At 36.5% G+C, this 20,776-nt stretch overlaps 1 protein-coding gene across 2 annotated transcripts in view; it reads left to right on the top strand.

Moving 5' to 3' along the window:
• dock2.L (dedicator of cytokinesis 2 L homeolog) overlaps positions 1-20,776 on the top strand; it is a 313,170-nt gene that overhangs the window by 33,805 nt on the left and 258,589 nt on the right. For both annotated transcript variants that reach the window (XM_018252117.2, XM_041586149.1), the window contains exons 5-10: positions 3,415-3,511; positions 8,669-8,817; positions 10,534-10,669; positions 12,761-12,909; positions 16,672-16,753; positions 19,646-19,781. In XM_018252117.2, the coding sequence (XP_018107606.1) occupies positions 3,415-3,511; positions 8,669-8,817; positions 10,534-10,669; positions 12,761-12,909; positions 16,672-16,753; positions 19,646-19,781 (749 nt within the window). The remainder of the gene's footprint in view (positions 1-3,414; positions 3,512-8,668; positions 8,818-10,533; positions 10,670-12,760; positions 12,910-16,671; positions 16,754-19,645; positions 19,782-20,776) is intronic.

The following is a 20,776-nucleotide window of genomic DNA, read 5'->3' as shown; positions in this document are numbered from 1 at the left end:
CAGAAGATTGGAAGGAGGCAAGCTACAAGAAGCTGGTCTCTTCTCCTGTATGTATTATTAGTATCTTTAAGGAGGGGGCTAACTTTTATTATGTTGTAGAGAGTGATATTCTGAGACAGTTGGCAATTGGTTTCCATTTTTTTATTATTTGTGGTTTTTGAGTTTTTGTGTTTTTTATTTAGAAGCTCTCCAGTTTGCAATAGCTAGGGTCAAAATTACTCTAGCAACCATGCATTGATTTGAATAAAAGACTGGAATATGAATAGGAGAAATACAAAGTAACAATAACAATGCATTTGTAGCCTTACAGAGCATTTGTTTTCAGAAGGGGTCAGTGACCCGCATTTGAAAGCTGGAAAAAGTCAGAAGAAAATAACCATAAACTAAAAAAAAAATAATGAAGACCAATTGACAATATGCTTAGAATTGGCCATTCTATAACATACTAAGGGGCACATTCACCAAGCTTGGGTGAATGAATAGAGGGAAAAAAGCTCGAATTTCGAGTAGTTTTTTGTGCTCCTCGACTATCGAATTGGCGTAAATTCGCCTGAGTAGAATGATTCGAATAGATAGAGCGAAAAAACGCTGCGATTATTCACCCATTCGATAGTCGAAGTAGTCTCTTATAAAAATCATTCGGCTGCCTGCTTCGCCAGATTAAACCTACCGAATTGCTTTAAAAGCCTATGGGAAAGTCCCATAGGCTTGTTTTCTAAGTTTTTGATCAAATAAAAAGGCATTAGATCGATCATTTGATTGAATGAAAATCCATTGATCGAATATTCAATCGTGCGAATATTTGCCGGGCGAATATTCGCCCATTCGACTATTCGCCAGCGCTTAAATTCGCCCGAATTCCCTATTCGATTCTATTCCTCAGTCGAATTTTGAAGGATTTAACCCCTCGAAATTCGACCCTTGATACATCTGCCCCTAAAAGTTAACTTGAATGTGAACCTCCCCTTTAATGCCAGAACACTTTACAGTGATTATACATTGTTCTCATCCATCTTTGCCCCAGCAGAGCTTGCAATTCACATCCAGTATCTTCAACTATATCAGGGGTGTGGGAGGAAACTGAAGTAACCAAACAATTGGTGCCAATTCACCTCCATTTATGCACAAAACAGCATCAATTATGTGTCATTTTGCCATAGAATTTGTTTTTGATGGCATTCTGCAAATATATTCAGTACACATGCTTGTTTTACACTGAATATGTATGCTGAAGAACATCGTCTTGGTTGGATTTTTCTGCCAAATGATTAATGTATTGTTTTACTTATGAAGAACAATAACGGCATGGGGTTCTGGTGACAATATAAAGTTTATTATTTTTTTGTGGGTACAACAGTTAAAAAGTAGTTGCTATCTATACAGTCACATTTTTGAACCTTTAATTTTTTGAGTTTTAACCTGAGGGTATTATAATATCTCATCAAAGGTCTGTTCATGTAATATTAACATATGAAGAGAAGTTTTTCATTTTAAATGTTTTGAAAGCATCCATTTTTACTTTAAGCAATTAGCCAATAAATGGCATTACGTTAATATGAAAAATATTTTCCCCTTATTCTGAAATATGCTTTAAAATGCTCTTTAGCATCAAACACCATTTGTTTATGTAGCTTTGATGAGGAGTTAAATATCTGTGCAAATGTTCATAGATGAGCTAATATAAATAAAAACATTGTTGCTAATATAAATAAAACATTGTTGACCAATTAGAAATCAGGAAAGATGATCCCAGACTATTACCATATAATATGTGAAGATATTAGTAGCTTAAATCTGCAAATACAATCATTTTCTGTTTATGGCAGAACTTAAAGGGGGGGGGGGGTTCACGTTTAAGTTAACTTTTTGTATGTCAGAGAGTGGCCAGTTCTAAGCAATTGGTCTCCATTATTTATTTTATATATTTTTGTAATTAAAATAAATCATAATAGGGGTCATTGACCCCTTCTAAAATACAAATGCTCCATAAGGCTACAATTTTATTGTTATTGCTACTTTTTATTACACTTCTTTCTCTCCACACCCTCTCTTATTCATATGCCAGTTTGTTATTCCAGTCAATTCATAGTTGCTAGGGTAATTTGGACCATAGCAACTGGAGTGCTAAAATTGCAAATGGGGGAGGTGCTGACTAAAAAGCTAAATAACCCAAAAACCACAAATAATTAAAAATGGAATCCAATCGCAAATTGATTCAGAACATCACTCTCTACGTCATACTAAAAGTTAACTCAGTCTTCATGACTGCATTTTAACAGGCTGTGTTTTGATTCTGCTTGTTTTATGGTAAAACTTTAATAAAATATTTGAAAACAAAAAAAAAAAGTTAACTCAAAGGAGAACAGTCCCTTTCAGGCACCAACTGCTTTAAGTTAATGTGCCAAATGGTCCAGGTCTAGTAACTAATAGCAACCAATCATACCCGTGCTGTGAAACAGCTAACCAATAAATGCTATCTGCTAATTGCTATGAGTTACTAGACCTTTATTAAACTTTACACCTCATTGTAGGGCATCAAAGCTCTGCTTTTTGGGAAAAAAAGGTTTGGAGGTTTGTGTTAATAAAGCTGATGACTTTTAAATAACAACATGAATATATAAATGCATATATCATGTTCTCCCTGTGTCTGCATTGATTTCCTCCAAATACTCAAGTTTCTACTCACACTCCAAAAACATACAGGCCGATTAATTGGCTCCAGGTTATATTGACCATAGTGTGTGATGGAAATAAATAAAATATCATAAAGTAGTAATTTTGGAGCTTTGAAGGCCAGTGTATGGTAGAAGCAGTTAATAGAACATTGTGGAAAACCAAAACACGGGCAATGAAATGTCTAAGCTAATCTTTCCTAACCGCTACAGAGATAACCAATTACTTTTGGAAAGAACCAGTAGGCAAATTCATAGAGTCATTCACATTCTTAGTCCCATAAGGTGATGAAAGAAAAAGGAAGGTAGGAATACTCCATTCTTAATTGAGCCCATTGAGTTGATGTTTTGAAATTTTCTTGTTAGTTACTGTGCTAAACCCTAAATGGGGATCCTAACCATTTAACTCTTAAATCTTTCCTGTTTGTCTTTATTTCTTTATCTTATGACAGATTTTTATTCTAGTTTTTTGGCGACTTGACCTGTAGCTTATTGGATGACTGTATTAGAAGTTTAATTTGCTTAAAAACCATGTAATCACGAGAGAGAGAGAAATATGAAGGTATAAAAGCTGTAGTAAAATAAGTGACCCATTGGAAAAGTTGAACCTAAACTGTGTATGCATTTCAGTGCTTAGTTAGAAAGAAAAATGATCGTTTTAGTTAGTAGTGATTGTTTGAAACTATTTGTTACCAGGAACTTACTGTGCTGAAACTTAAGTGATTATTTTATGTTTCTTTAGACACACAGTGAACATTGTACCTGCTGAAATTCCACTGGTGCGAGAAGTCACAACTACGTTACGGGAATGGGGCAACATATGGAAACAACTTTATACAGTAAGGAGCAAGAATTAGCCCTAGTGAATTAGTATGTGACAGCCATTCTTATCCAGGGTGACAGTCAGGGTTTCACAGAGCTTTCAATGGTCTTACTTTTAGATGGTTTTATGTGGAGTTGTTAACTAGCGATGGGCCAATAAATCCACCAGGCGTGAATTCGCAGTGAATTTCCATGTTTCGCCGCTGGCGAATAAATTTCGAAAAACTGCTGCGAAAAGTCGCCAGCATCTAAAAATTTTGGACGTGTGTCGGAAAGGTCGCTCGCATCAAAACCATCGTGCATCAACATTATTCGGACACCTATTGACTTTAACGACGACGTCAAAATTGGCGGGAGCATCAAAACTTTCGTTTTGCGAATTTCTCTGGAAGTTTCGGCGAAACGGGACAAATTTTAGCATCACTATTGTTAACCATAAAACCCAATTTAAAGGTAGGGTTCTTGGAAGATGTTATAATGAAGATGTACTTATATGGAGGAAAATGCTTATGTGAATGAATTATAGCATAGGACGTGTGTCATTTTCAATCTAACTTACTATGTATATGGCATAGCTCAAATTTGAGCAGAAAACTCAATTAGGGATAAATATGGGAAAATAAATGGGAACAATAATATGGGCAGCTTAGTTTCAAGGTGTTTAGCATTGCAGGGCTCATAGCCAGGGCACTGCAAGTAGTTTGTATGCTCTCCCCATTTTTACATGGATTTCTCTTAAACTTAAAGACCATTGTGCGTGTATTTAATAGCAACCTTATATTATAAGATCCATTTGATGTATAATGTCTGTGAAAAGCAGCGGAATATGTTGCTTAAACGATAAACCCAAAGATTGTCAAACCCAAGACTAAATAGATACTAGGGCAACAAAGAAACCTTTAGCCCAACAAGATACAGCTGAAAGGCAGGTGGAGAATTTCCAAGGAAAGCGAATTTATGCCAGCGCCCATTAGTCATTCCGAAATGACGTCTCGCTGATGAATTGTCGCCAGCGTTAATCACTTCGCCCTTTAGTAAATTTGCCCCTATGTGTCTGTATGGATTGAATTCAACATGAGGTAGTCACCTTGCAGCAGAACTGTAAACTGCTTCAGCTATCTTGAACTGCTTTATAGTAGGCATATGCATATGCAGATGAGATAAGAAGTAATTACTTAAGAGTTAAACAGCAACCATGAGATAATTATTACATATCCCTTCTGAACTGTTGCTGTTAAACGTGTTAATATACTAAATGTTACCTACCTCCTTTGTCTAGTTTACTCATTTAATAACATTAAACCACTTAACCCATACCAAGGACTTTATTTCAAAGTCCTTTTAATTGAATTTAACTTCAACTTCAATTTAACTTCCAAGCATGTTGCTTTACAGGCAGTGCTTCAGTCAAGAATCCAGTTAATTAAAATTTTTCAACGAAGCCATAATTTGTAGAAAACTGACAGATTAGCTGCACAGAAATGCGCTCGTATTTTTAGAACAGTTCTTGTAACTGGGAATATTCCACCACAGCATAAGTCAAAAATTGTAATTAATGAAATAGTGATTCTGGGCACTTTTTAGGTATGTGCGAATGAATAGTGATTTTCTCTGGGTAGTTTGGAAAGCGAGTGGCTGATAACAGCAATTTTCTGACGTGGACAGAGGGTGCCTTTTTGTAGGGCTTTCACAAAAACATAAATTCAGCATTTCAAAATTTTATTTCAAGTACACAAAGTTTACTTGTTAGTTTTGCTGATTTATATACAGGTACTGTCCTGTTTGGAAAACACATTTTCACTGCAGTGATTCATCCTTATATTTTTCAAACGTAATTTGGGCGGTTACATTCTTGGTAATGAAAAGCCGCAATGCTATCTTTGTAGATTTACAGGTCACTTACCATTCCACATCGCTCTCCATGCTTTGAATTTAAAAGAAAAAAGGAAAAAATGCTTTCAGGTACTGTACACCTGAACCAATAAAGGCACTGTGTCGAATGGAGCCTCTTTATTTCCAAGAATAAATGCTTTATTCGTCAACAACAAGTACGTGAAGTCGGTAGTTGATCTCAATTATTTAAGACAAATTTGCCATATTTTGCTTAAAGGGGTGGTTCATCTTTAAACAACTAGTTGTTTTCAGATAGATCGCCAGAAATAACGACTTTTTCCAATTACTTTCTATTTTCTATGTGTCACTGTTTTTCTAATATTGGAGTGTAAAGTGTAAGTTTTCACCTTCTGAAGCAGCTCTGGGAGGGGGGGTCGCCGACCCTGTAAACTGTTCTAAATTGATACATTTAGTTAATACATTTCTTATCAGCTGTGGGAATTGATACAATAGTTGCTAATAATCCACAGATGCAGCTGAGAAATGTATCAACTAAATGTTGCAAAATTGTAACAGTTCGGAGTCGGCGCCTGAACTACTGAGCTGCCAGACTGAAACACCAGAGACACGGACATTCAACTTTAAACTTAGATTTTGGAAAAACATTAAAAATTGAATAATGGAAAGTAATTGAAAAAAGTCTTTATTTCTGGGAAACAATCTGAAAACAACTGAACTGAAAAAAGTGTTTGAAAGATGAACAACCCCTTTAAGAAAAATCTTTTGCATTGTGCGCAAGGCCAGCCCACTGCTGGGGGGGGGTTTACAAGTTGGGGGGCGGCGATGCGTTAAACAATGCTATGATGAAGTAGGAGGGGCTATAATGAGTGGGAGAGGCTACAGACAAGCAGCTGCATGTGATGCTGAGGAGTGGTCTGACACCAATGTGCAACACAACTACTGGTACCTGGAGGTAGAGCGAGACAAACTTGTATTAGGCAAGGGGAATGTGCCCTCCTCCTGTTAGGCATCTTCTGCCTTCCCCTAGTTCCAGTCCTGTTGACCAACTATTTTAACCAATGCATTATCCTAAATACATGATTTACATTGTTCATTTCGTATAATAATGTAGTACAAAAGCATTTGCCATGCTATTTAACAAAACTGGATGAAATGACCTGAAACTTTAGATCAGATGTTTGCTTTTATGATGCCCACACTACTATATCAGCAAAATCTAAATTCTGATTGGTTGCCAAGTTTTACTGTACCAGGATGAACTTTGGTTTAATGAATAAAAACCTCCTAAATCCTAATGGAGTAGTAGGATTAACAGAACGTCCCATAGCATAGTAAAAGGCAAATTCAAAAACTCAGCTTAATTATGAAAAACTTGCACACTCTTTTGCCGAAAGGAGAAGGAAAGGTTAAACCTAAGTAAGCTTTTTCAGAAAGGTCTATATAAATACACCAGTAACCCTCAAAGTAATGCTGCTCTTAGTCCCCTGCCAAAAGAAACACTGCATTTTTTTCCTTCTATTGTGTATACTTGGGCTTCTGTATCAGACTTTCTTTTTTTAGCATAAACCTCCAGGGCTTGGGCTTGAGCATGCTCAGTTTGCTCCTCTCCCCATCCCTCCTCCCCTCCCTGCTGTAATCTGAGCTCAGAGCTATGAGCGAGCAGGCAGGAAGTGATGTCACACCAAGCTAATATGGCAGCTGCTATCCTAAACAAACAGAGACAGTGTCTATAGCTGTTTACTCAGATATGGAAATGCATTATAAAGAATACAAATGGTGTTCTATCTTGCACTGTTGTGGCTAATCTATTGGCAATAAACTGCCTTGTTAGCTTTCCTTCTCCTTTAAAAGCAAAAACCCCAACTCAACAGTGAAATCAAACCGTACTCTTCATATTTCAAACTATTCTCTCAAGCCCAAATTGATAAATAGCTTGAATTTTGAAAATAAAAATCCCATTGACTTGCTCCTTGCTTGTAAATAGATAACTGCATAGAGTTGTAAAGTAAGGATATAAAATACTCTCAGCTGGATGAGAATGCTATACTCTCAAGAACACTGCTATGGAAAGATATGAAGTGCCTCTAGAGCTTGTTATTGAAAGCATCCACTCATTTATAACCTATTCAGTTGTAGCCTATTAATACATGATAAAAACAGGGACGGAGTTCCCTCCCAGCTAAATTATATTCTGTCTTCTGTCTCTGTCTTGAAACGATCAACTAAAACTTCCAAATGTAATCACAAGAAAAGGGAAATTTAGAAATATTGCAAACCAGACAAGTTACAGTATATCAGTAGCAATGTTCCTTCTAATTTGTTTTTGGCTATAAGTGTACAAATGTGCAATGGGCAAATATTATACTTTTTGGACAGTAAAAAAACCAAACAAACCTGTGCTTGGAATGAGTCAGAATAAGTACTAAATTGTTCATTTTTTACACAAAGTTCTTTGTGCAACCAACAATTTATTGTGTCCCTTAAAATTCCTGTCCCTGCACACAAGAGAATGACTTTGAGGGAACATTGATGAGAAGGAATAATAGCAAATGATAGTACATGTGACTGTCAATGTATAGTCTCATCACTCAGAAATAGTGATGGGCGAAAAGTTGCTCACGTCAAAATCGCTGCGCGTCAACACTATTTGGATGCCCATTGACTTTAACTTCAGCGTCAAAAGTGACATGATCGACTTTTCGGCGCGCGTCCAAAATTGGACACTGGTGTCAATTTCAATTTTGAGAATTTTTTGCCATTTCGCGAATTTTCCGATTTTCCGATTTTCACGTTTTTTTGCCAATTCGCAAATTTTTCAATGAAGCGAAACGGGAGAAATTCACCCATCACTGCTCAGAAATAAATGTAAAAGCATACATCATAGCAACTCAGCATACAATTATATATCATAATTAATTCATATCATAATTAATGTAAGATAATTATGTAAGGATACAGATATAACTTTCATTATACAGTTAACTTTTAATATGTTAAAGAATGGCTAATTCTAAGCAACTTTTCAAAGATGAAATTAGAAATAACAATGAATTGATAGCGTTACAGAGCATTTGTTTTTAGATGGGGTCAGTGACCCCCATTTGGAAGCTGGAAAGAGAGAAGAAAAAGGCAAATAATCAGGGGCTTCTTGTCGTCCTGGACGTTGTTATTTCTAATTTCATCCTTTCTCAGGCCCTCCCCTAATTCATATTCCAGTCTTTTATTTAAATCACTTCCCTTTAAGTTCTATTTACCGTATCTTGAACTGGAATGGCTGATGTTAAGATGTTACAAGGCATCTCTGTTTTTTTTTGTTACAGTCAGGCAAAACAGAAAAGTTCAAGCAAGTCCAGTCCATGATGTTTGACCTGATGGAATGGCGATCCCAACTCCTGTCTGGTACCTTGCCAAAAGATGAGTTAAAAGAGCTGAAACAGAAGGTCACATCAAAAATCGATTATGGCAACAAGTACGGTTCTCCTTGATATACTATGAGCTGGTCATGAAGCTACTTAATGACTTATAGTTTCCATATAGACCTCTGTAGAAGTTATGTCTGCTGTGCGCTTTTTTGGAGTCCTTGTGTTTCTTTATAATTTATAATGTATATTTGGAAATGACTGTAAATATGCTGATAATGTGAGCCTGCATTCTTTGTCCTAGGTTGTGACATAATAATAATGGTACAGGTATAGGATTCGTTATCTGGAAACCTGTTATCTATAGATATTATCTTCCATAGACCCGATTTTAATAAAATAATTGAAAACTTATTTCATTTTTCTCAGTAATAATAAAACAGTACATTGTAACTGATTCCAGCTAAGATATAATTAATCCTTATAGGAGGCTAAACAATTCTATTGGGTTTTAATGATTTTTAGCAGACTAAGGGGCATATTTATCAATGGTTGAATTTAGAGTTTATGGGAGTGTTTAAAAAATCCCATAAACTGAAAATTCGAAAAAAAAGCCACCAATTGAAACTTATAAAAAAAAAATTAGAATTTTTTAAATTTGGGTGCATAGGATCGACCTATGCACTCGAATTGAATTCAAATTAGATTCGAGTTTTTTAACCAAACGACTCCCAATTGATTGTAGGAGGTCCCCCATAGGTTAAAACACTAATGCGGCAGGTTTTAGATGCTAATTTGAATTCTTAAAGGGTCATTTCAAATTTTTTTTAAACTCAAATCGAACTTGGACTATTCGCTAGTCGAATTACACTAAAATAAACTCGAAATTCGAATTTAAAGGAGACGTATAGGATAAATGAATAAACCCTAATTTTGTAGGCAATTATGAGTATGAGTATGTTGCTTTTAAATGGTGTTAAAAATGAATATTTTCTTTAAAAGTAGCCCCTTTATTAGTGCTCCCTATAGATGTTCTCTGGTGCCTGTCTGTGTTTCAAATGAGGGGTGGGCGTGTCCTAATGGTCCCTGCCAGAAGCACAGTAGGAGGGGGACAGGCTTCAGTTCCCTATTTGGTCCTGCTAGCTGATGATTGGTTTCTGTCCTACAGTATAGTGACTGCTGCTGGCTCCCCTGCACAGCCTGGGAATTCAGGGAGCAGGAAGTGGAAGAGAAGGGAGGGATTATAAGGGTTTTTGAAGAAATATTCAATAAATCAGCCTGAAACATTCCTTTTTTAAGCACAATTCTTCTATATCTAAATGAGTAAAATGCACTGGTACATTCTTATTTTTTACACAAAATATCTCCTTAAAAAATTAGAATTTTCAATTCGACCCTTGGTAAATCTGTCCCTTATAGTATAGTCATCCAAGTTACAGAAAGACCCTTTATTCAGAATACCCCACGTCCCAAGCATTCTGGATAACAGGTCCCATAATTGTATACTAACAGGGATGCAGATTTTACCTCCTATACATATTAATATTATTATTATGAATTTGTTTGCCCTATTAAAAACAGCTTGTGTGAGCATCTTCTTTAAACAAGGTTTTAAACTCTTTATACTGAATGTATGGCTTAGTCTTTACAGAATAAGAATTGCTCTGCCCGTGTATGTTTTTTGAATGATTCTAGGTCTCGCGGAAATATTGACCTGCTCTGTACATATCAGTTACATCAGTCTATAATCATTAGCATGATATTTCAGAACTTGTTTATCTTTTTTAAAATATTCACAATGAACTTGCATTTTCTTTTTTTTGCAGAATTCTTGAACTTGATCTCATTGTAAGAGATGATGATGGAAACATTTTAGATCCGGACAAAACTAGCGTGATCAGTTTGTTTCATGCACACAATGAAGCCACGGAGAAAATAACCGAGCGTATAAAGGAAGAAATGGTATTTTGAAACCTTGACTTTGCTGTTATATATGCATGTGCTTAATGGCAATTTGCTGTAACACTACTCATAAAATTGTGTTTTTTTTTATGAATTCCATTTTGTAGTCTCAGGCTTTACTGCTCTCTGGTTGCTAAGGCTTAATTACCCTAACAAACAGGCTGCAGTTCAAAAGTAAAAATGGATGCTGAATAGTAGAGTAGTGGCCTTGAATAGAAAGATTCGTTTTTCACAGTCAGTGACCCCTGTAACCAAGTCTTGAACAGATAGGAACGTGCTCCTCACAGTCAGTGACCCTGGAAACCAGACAGAATTTTAAGTTGCAGGCTGGTGAGAGACAGAATATGAATGTGGATAGTTCAAGGACCATACACAATGACAATCAAGTCCAGTTGAAAACCCTAAGATTATGTAAATCTAGAACATATTAAAAATAACTTAAGTCATCTGTACAATTTCTGGTCTATTCTTTTTTCAACCAATGCTCATGGAGCCACGGAACGTTTTTTTCAGTTCAGTTGTTTTGAAACAATTCACCAGAAATAAAGATATAAAATAAAAAAAAATGTGTCCCTGCTGAGAATAATCCCCGAGTTTCATTAAAGACAGCTGTTAGAATTGATATAATTGTTGCTAATATTGCACAGATGCTGCTGAGAAATGTATCCACTAATATAATAAATTGTAACAGTTCAGAAACTGAACCTGATTCACTGAGCCTGAAATCTGTGATTTATCATAAAAACAAAATATATTTGAACTTTAGCTAGCAGCAATATTAATCAGAGGTCTGGAATGATGACTTAGTATAAGGGATGCACCGTAGCGCAGACCAATGACTAAAGAATAGTTTGTGTAGCACCGATGAGCGAAATTTTCGCCCCAATGGGTGAAAAAAATTGTTGCGTGTCAAAACAAAATGTGTCGCCCATAGACTTCAATGCATTTCGGGAGAATTTTCGCCGAAGCACACTTTGTGTGAACACTTATTAGAGGCAGCAAAATAAGAAGGAAGATTAAAATAAATTAGTTCATTCAGTTAGACTGTATCAGGCTGAATTATACTGTAGAAGATCTGGAATTAGGTTACCAAATGAAACAAGAACGAGTATATATATATATATTATACATGGATGTACTGTATATGCGTAAGACCCGTGAGTCAAAAAACGACATAGTAGTGATATACAAATGGACATTGGTAACAGAACTGACTAATATTATAAAAAGAATGTTTGTTATTTCATTGCATGTTCCCGAGCAAACTCTGGAAAATGCATGTGATGCATCCTAAGTGAGTCAATAGATCAGGACACATCTTTTAAAAGCACAAAAATAATAGATTGTATCTAAACCACAAAACCTTGACCCAAGATAATAAATAAACCTTGGGGGTTATTTACGAAGCTCCAAATGCAAAAATCACAAACAATTTGTCATTTTTTTTTTTTTATAAAATCACAAATTTTTCGGAATTTATTAACCCAGAGGATGGAAAAGTCTGAATCTAAAAATCCGGCATCTCAGAACTGTTGAGGTTGCAATGGGAGATGTCCCAATCATTGATGTGTTCTGGGTTTCGTGCAATACCCCGAAGGTAAAAATTCAGAAAAAAATCGGGGAAATCCGTTTTTTTTCCCGCAAAGCAAATTTTCAAGAAATTGTAATAATAAATAAGTGTAAAAAACCCAAGCGGATTTGATCGGAGGTTGTAAGAGAAAATATTGAGATAAATTTGGACTTTGATAAATAACCCCCCTTGTGTTATAACTAGGGTTGCACTGAATCCGCTATTTTGGGATTCTGCCGAATACAGTAGCGAATCTGAACCCTAATTTGCATATGTAAATTAGGGAAATGAGGGAGACTTCCTTGTTTGTAGCAGGAGCAGGAGTCCAGCGAGCATGGGGAGGGGGGCCTGGACTAGATTAGTTATGCCACTAATTATATAATTCATGAAATTATCATTATTTAAAATAAACCAATTAATGTGTGATATGCAAATGCAATGTCAGAATAATTTATATAGCAATTTGCATGATTTGTCATGTGCTATGTTCCTAATTGTTATATATATCATTTCATTCACAGGCTCAGAATGAGTTCACCCTATATGGCCGGGTCACCTCCTCTCCCACCCACAGCCTCTATGTTTTTGTGCGGAATTTTGTGTGCAGAATAGGGGAAGATGCCGAACTCTTTATGTCTTTATATGATCCCCTCAAACAAACTATTATAAGGTAGGACCGTTTAAAGTATATGACTTGCGGTGCTGCAAATGTTTTTAGAATTCCATAGAAGATTAAAGCAAATTTAGAAGGAACGTTGGACGTCTTCCTCGATACGATGCCATTTAATTGAATCTATGTGTTTCTATCTGCTGTTCAGTCTTCCAAGCCAAAGGCACAAAAAGGGCCTTTCAATGTGTATAAACACTTAATAGTTCCCTTGAATCCCTTAAAAGCCTTTAGTATTATATTCATTTTTGGAATGGATTGTTCTGCAATGACTGTGTGCATGAGATGCATTCTATTCTTCTAGAAAGCTAGCGTAGACCTGCAAAAGTTCTCATCAATACTAAATATTCTGTTAGAAGCCAAAACTGAAATGGCACCTTTTAGCTAAAAGAACTATAGAAGTGAGGGTGCAATTGGCGATATGGAACAAGTGTAAAGATTGTATGTGATCTGCAAGTTGTGGGCAGATATCACATCATTAAATTGCCAAAATACTCAAGAGTGTTTAATGCTTCTGAGGCAGCACATTGAAAGGCAGGTTAAGATATTTCAAAAGTATCAGCCTGAAGTTATCCTGACAGGTACATTCGAAATAAGGGAGGTGCAGAGACGATCAAAGGGGTTGATGAAAATATCCTTACTGATATGTAACAGGGTACAGTAAAAAATAGCAAAAGATCAGATGCATCAGGTATAAATTTAACTCAGTGGTTTATAGATCTCTGTAGAATGAGTTTTCCATCAGCATAGTCCAGGTAGAGAATTACTAGCTTAACTGTAAGGTGTGAATTTTTGAACGATTTAATTAGGCCGCAAATAATTATTTCAATAATTATAATTTCAGCATTCTGGTTGCTAGGGTCCAAATTCCCACTGATTTGAATAAGAGACTGTTATATGAATAGGAGAGGGCCTACATAGAAAGACGAGTAATAAAAATAAGGGGCAGATTTACATAGGGTCAAATATCGAGGGTTAATTAACCCTCGATATTCTTCTGCCGAATGTAAATCCTTCGACTTCGAATATCGAAGTTGAAGGATTTAGCGCTATTCCTACGATGGAACGATCAGAAAATTGTTAGGAAGCCTATGGGGACCTTCCCCATAGGCTAACATTGGCCTCGATAGGTTTTAGGTGGCGAACTAGGGGGTCGAAGTATTTTTTAAAGAGACAGTACTTCGACTATCGAATGGTCGAATAGTCGAACGATTTTTAGTTCAAATCGTTTCGATTCGAAGTCGTAGTTGAAGGTCGAAGTAGCCTTTTTGATGGTCGAAGTAGCCATATTCGACCATTGGAAATTCAAAGTATTTTTTCTTCTATGCCTTCACTCGAGCTAAGTAAATGGGCCCCTAAATGTGTAGCCTTACAGAGCATTTGTTTTTCTAGATGGGGTCAGTGATCCCCATTTGAAAGCTGCAAAGAGTCAGAAGAAAAAGGCAAATAAGACTATAAAAAAATAAACAACAAAGACCAATTGAAAAGTCTCTTAGTGAGAAGTATTGATGGCGGCTGATCCAGTCCTGTATTTGCTTTTTGTACAGTATGTGCTGCAGTCAGCGGATGTTAGTTGTTTTCTTTGCACCTTGTTTTAATTTCAATTCTAGCCTCCAAGCACTTTGTTCTTTTTCTTTATGTTGGCTGTTACAGCATAACATAAAATAAAATTACACTGAGAATAAGAAGTGACAGTTTAGACCCATTAGCAGAGAAAATGCATTGTCTTATTGAGTATACTTAGAGTTTGTTTAGCAGTGCAATATCTTTAGTGAAGTAGGAACGAAGGCAGCAGATTTAATGGCGCGCTAATGAATAAAGTGTCACGCTTGATTTGTTTAAGTAAGTAAAGGTGGTTTCCGAACTCTTGCAGCAAAAACACTCCAGATTTTGTGCATTTTTGTTTTTAAATAGTGGCGTAGAAAAAGTTGAAAAGGCAGGATTTCAGCATGATTTGCCATAATAGACAAATCAAAACCCAAGGTAATAAGGGAAGCAGAATTGCTGACTTTAAATAACTGGAAGTCTACTAATGTAGACAAAATGTAGATATTAATGGATTTTTTTTTTCACATAAGGGTTAATGGCTGAAATTCATCACCGTGACTGTCTCATAAGGTTTTGAAAGTGAAGCCCAGTAGAAAGAAAAAGCATTTATTCTCACAGCAAATTAGGAACTGAAAACCATGCGTGCTTTGATATGTGGCAATTGTAAGGGATACTTGGAAGCCGCCGACAAGATGGCGGCGCCTAGGAGTTCCACATGGCACGTTCTGACCCCAATGTGTCAAGACGTGCGAAGCTTCATGATGCCAGCGCATCAAAACGTGTGCAACGTCATGACGCCGGCGCGTCAAATCGCGCAGTGTCAACTCGCAACATCATCGAGCGAAGCATGACGTCATCATGCTCGTTTGGTGTGAAAATCTGCCTATAAAAGATACCAGAGACCTTACCCAATTATAGGTTCAACTTATTGTGTTCCTGGGTGTGATTACTACTTCTGATTCTGATTCCTGTTATTGACCTGTGCCTGTTATATTGACTAAAGAACCTTGCTGCCTGAACTGACCTTTGCCTGGATTTGACTACTCTTCTTCTTGAACCCCTTGGATACCGTCAACTGTGTTGGAACTTGCTGCTTCCTCCTAGGTCCGTAAATCCTAGCGGAGCCATCGGGCCCTGACAGCAATAAATCAAAAAGGACTCTGCAGAAGATGTTTGTCCATCTGATTGAAAGCTAAATACAGTAGAACAGCATTTCTGAAATAGGCATATCATTTAATTTGGAAAACATTGTCTACATAGGAGGGTTTTTTTTTAATTGGTAAAGGATCCGTTATCTGGAAACCCGTTATCCAGAAAGATCCTAATTACAGAATTAACATCTCCTGTAGGCTCCACTGTAATCAAATAATCCAAATTTTTAAAAAGGATTTAATTTTTCTCTGTAATAATAAAACAGTACCTTTTACATGAGCCAAACTACGATATAGTTAATCCTTATTGGAAGCAAAACCAGCCCGTTGGGTTTATTTAACGTTTACATGATTTTCTAGTAGACTTAAGGTATGAGGATCCAAATTGCGGAAAGATCCATTATCCGGAAAACCCCAGGTCCTGAGCTTTATGCATAACAGGTCCCAACAACGACAACCTAGGTGCTAGTGCATTCCCTTTAACATCAGCTTCTATGAAAGATGTCAGCTAAGTTTCTGCCGATGTGCGGATGTTTTCCTATGGCCTTTAAGCTTAACTTCTCAACAGGATTCAAGATGGGAAGCTGCTCTGGATAACGTTAAAGGCTTAGATCCTTACTGCCACTGGATTGCTGAACCTCTGGGTTTTAAAAGTAAATTCAGTATAAAAAATAAAGTATTTCTAGCCACATTCTTTTCTAGACTTTAGTCCTCCTTTAAATGTGGTTTAAGTCGTATTTTTAGTTTTAAGAAAATGCTCTGTGTGCAACAAACCATAAAGATCCGCTGTCCTTTCTGTCAAAAACAGCAACAGCACTTTCTCAGTGTCCACAGATGACGAGAATGTTCCCTTTTAATGCCTTTTAATCATGTGACTCTTTGTACTTCCCTCCAACTATAGCCAGGTTATAGATATTTTTATGACAAAGAGACCATTGAATACTGGCAGGGAAACTAAAATAAAAAAACTTTGCCCATAAGTGTTCAGATTTTATTTATCAGTGTATGGAACGAAGCATTTGATTTTAATTTCATATAATTAAATTCTTTTTATATTTCTCAACAGTGAAAATTATTTGGTGAGGTGGGGAAGCAAAGGTTTTCCAAAAGAGATAGACATGCTGAACAATCTGAAGGTTGTTTTCACGGTAAGTACCTTCCTTTTTACATTTTAAAATGTTAACAGTAGATTACATATTATATTTGGAAGGTTAGTGTAAAGTCAGTTGATATCTCAGAAGTGTTACTACTAGTGATGGACGAATTTATTCGGCAGGCCCGAATTCGCGGTGAATTTTCGTGTTTGCCCCAGTGAATTCATTCACAAAAATTGCTGACAATTCCGATACCGGCGACAATTCTGACTCCCTTTAACTTTAATGCGCGTCAAATTGTCGCCGATAGTGATGGGCGAATTTCTCCCGTTTCGAAAAAATTTGCGAATTTCCCCTGAAATTCACGAAATGGCGAAAAATTCGCGAAACGGGAATTTTGACGCCGTCGTCAAAATATATTTGATGCCGGCGAAAATTCCGATGCCATCGACAATTCCTACATTGGCGACAATTCTGATGCCCATTAAAGTCAATGGGTGCCTAGAATTGTTGCCAATTTTGCGAATTTATTCGCCTACGGTGAAACGCGGAAATTCACCGCAAATTTGCGCCTGTCAAATAAATTCGCCCATCACTAGTTGCCAGCTCTGGAATTGTTGCCGGTGTAGATTTTGACCGCCGTGAATTGATGCCGGCATCAAAATTCTCGTTTCCTGAATTTTTCGCCTTTCATGAATTTCGCTGGAAATTTGCATATTTTTCGGCAAAGCTAAACGGGACAAATTGGCCCATCACTCGTTACCACATTGATCTGTCTTAAAGCTACATTCATTTTTGCTGTTCTGGCTATATGTATCTAATATAGTTAGTTAGCCAAAAATGTAATGTATAAAGGCTGGAGTGACTGGATGTCTAATAAAACAGCCAGAATCCAACTTCCTGCTTTTCAGCTCTATAACTCTGAGTTAGTCAGCACCTTTAAGGGGGGCCACATGGTACATTTCTGTTCAGTGAGTTTGTAATTGATCCTCAGCATTCAGCTCAGATTCAAAAGCAACAGATATGACCCATGTGGCCCCCCCTCAAGTCTCTGATTGGTTACTGCCTGGTAGCCAGGGTAACCAGTCAGTGTAAACCAAGAGAGCTGAAAAGCAGGAAGTAGTGATCTGACTGACTTGTTATACATCAAATCACTCCAGCCTTTATACATTACATTTTTGGCTAACTAACTATATTAGAAACATTTTTTATTTTGCACAGCCTATTTATTTAGCCAGTTTTTATTTTTACACTGAACAATTCCTTTAAGGTGGCCATACACGGGCAGATGAAGCTGCCGATATCGGTCATTTAGAACAATTTGACAGCTTATCTGCCTGTGTATGGGGGCTTCCGACGGGTCTTCCTGATCGATATCTGGCCACCATATCGATTGGGAAGGTTTGATTTTTACCCGACCAACCAGTTGGAGCCCCTTGGCATGTCGTAATTCGATCGTTCGACCATACAGCTGAATGTTAGTGGCATATCTTTGAGTCTATGACCAGCTTTAATCTGTATTTGTTGTTTTCCTGTTCTGAAACAAAGAATACTGTACTGAAAGTTATTTACATTGCTGAAGAGCTTGTTCCATGCAGGCTTCCATCAATAAGTGGGCTGGCTGATGGGTGGGCTGACTGATTTATGACAAGCCTAATTGACAACTAAGGGATGGTTTAATTAAAGTAATGATGGTTTTACAGGTAATTGCAAAGATGCTGTTGCTAACTGAATTTTAGTATGTTGCCATTATCCAGGACAGTTTACAGAATTGTTTTTAAATGAGGAGTTATTAACAAGTCGATGCTGGCAATTGATGGAAAAAAAAAAGTTGACTTGGAGCCTACATGACACTGCAGTTGTTACAAATAACAAAAATTGAAGGCTCTGCCAAAATAATCAGCTTTGTGGGGAAAAAAGCTGATTTTCACAATTTTTTAGGATTTATCATCCAATTTTCATGAAAACTCAGATTATTGCCCGAAAACTCCAAAAGCTTCAGGGTATTGCATGAAACCCAGCGCACATCAAAAAATCATTGGGACTTCTTCATTGACTTATATGCAACCTCGTCAGGTCTGAGATGCGGGATTTTCAGATTCCGACTTTTCCATCCTCTGGGTTTAATAACATTTTTTCATTTTTTTTTTTTAAAAAGTCCGATTTTATAAAACAAAAAATTTTTTTTTGTGATTTTTGCATTCGGAGTTTAGTAAATAACTTCCTATTTATAATGTTTTTCTAATATTACACAGAAATTGCTTTCTTGTTGAAATAGAATGAACAATTACCATATTACAAATATTTTTGGTTATTTGTAATAAAAAGTGATTGCCCAAAAACATTTTTTAATATAATGTTGGTATTAATTTTGCATCATACAGTTTGATAAGTAGTAAATTATTATCTGGTAACCCTGTCTAGAAAGGTGGATTTTTTTATTCCCTTTCAAAAAAATTCCTAAAGAGTTTAATTTAAAGACCGATTATTTGCTTAGCTTCAGTTATAGCAGGGTTTCCACACTGTCACCATAGTCTAGGCTGATCCAGAAGAAAACAGTATGTCATATAGAACTCATAGAAACATATACAGGTATGGAACCTGTTATCCAGAATCCAGGATCTTTCATTAATTTGGATCTTCATACGTTAAGTATACTAGAAGATAATGTAAACATTAAAAAAAAAACAATAGGCTGGTTTTATTTTCAATAAGAATTAATTATAGCTAAGTGTGGATAAAGTACAAGGTAGTGTTTTATTATTACAGCGAAAAAGGAAATCGTTTTCAAAAATTTTGATTATTTGATTATAATGGAGAGAGCCTTTACGAAATATGGGAGGGGGGTTATATAATATTGGCTGATATGAAGCAAACATATCAAGATTTCGGCAGTTTTATTCTTACTCTTTTACTGGTGGATTCAACGTTTCTTTCTGTTTTTAGGATCTTGGAAACAAGGACCTTAATAGAGAGAAAATCTACCTAGTGTGCCAGATAGTTCGGATTGGAAGAATGGACCTGAAAGACAGCAACCTGAAAAAGTACACTCAAGGTTTAAGAAGACCCTTTGGTGTTGCAGGTACCAAGTAAAGTCGCAAATAATACACTAGTAGAGGAGCAGTCTTGATATTGCATCAGTGCTGTTTGTAGGATCATAAAGCATGTGAGCAGTTGGCATGTGCTCCCCAGCTTATCAGTTATTTCATATCATTCATATAGTACTGCAGGGTCGGACTGTGCCGGTGGGACGCCGGGAAAAACCCCAGTAGGCCCCCGGCTCTAGCGGGCCCCGCCGGCCCAGATCCGCCACCTGGATTTCTTCCCAAGCTTCTGCCTCAGGGCCTCTTGTCCGGCAACTACGATGTCGTGGTAGACCTCGCATTAGTAATATATGACCACTCTTGTTTTAGAGGTTTCTAAAAAATGAAATGGAATTTATTAAAAGATCTGAATATAGAAAGCACTAACAAAAAAAGGGGCAGATTTATCAAGAGTCGAATTTTCAAATTTTGAGTTTTTTTTATGGTAATTCGACTAGGGAATAGTCCAAATTCGATTTGAATTTAAAAAAAATAAAATGTAAGTTCTAATTTCTAAATTTATCTTGTACTGTCCCTTTAAGAATTAAAATTTTACTATTTGTCATCTAAAACCTGCTGAATTAGTGTTTTAGCCTATGGGGGACCCCCTGCAATCAATTTGGAGTCGTTTGGTGGACTTTTAGAAAAACTCAAATCAAATTCGATTTGAATTCAATTCGAGTTTGCGGTTCGATCCTATTCACCTGAATTTAAAAAATTCAATTTTTTAAATAAATTTTAATTGGTAATTTTTCCCCCCGAATTTTGAGTTTATCACTCAAAACTCAACCCTTGATAAATCTACCCCTGTAATATGAAACATCAAAAAAATTCAAGCTTTTCAGATGATTACTGGTGAAAAAATTCAAAACCTTCTAAACATTTCAATGGCTAAAAATAGATCCAATGGGATCAGAGCAGCGCCCATTGACTTCTATAGACCTTGATTGCTTTTACTTGGCAAATTTTGTATTACAGTTTTTACACAAATTTC

This window comes from Xenopus laevis, chromosome 3L (assembly GCF_017654675.1).
Source record: "Xenopus laevis strain J_2021 chromosome 3L, Xenopus_laevis_v10.1, whole genome shotgun sequence".
In the NCBI taxonomy this organism is placed as follows: domain Eukaryota; kingdom Metazoa; phylum Chordata; class Amphibia; order Anura; family Pipidae; genus Xenopus; species Xenopus laevis.
Note: the sequence above shows the minus strand (reverse complement) of the source record. Positions and strands in the feature narration are given on the sequence as shown.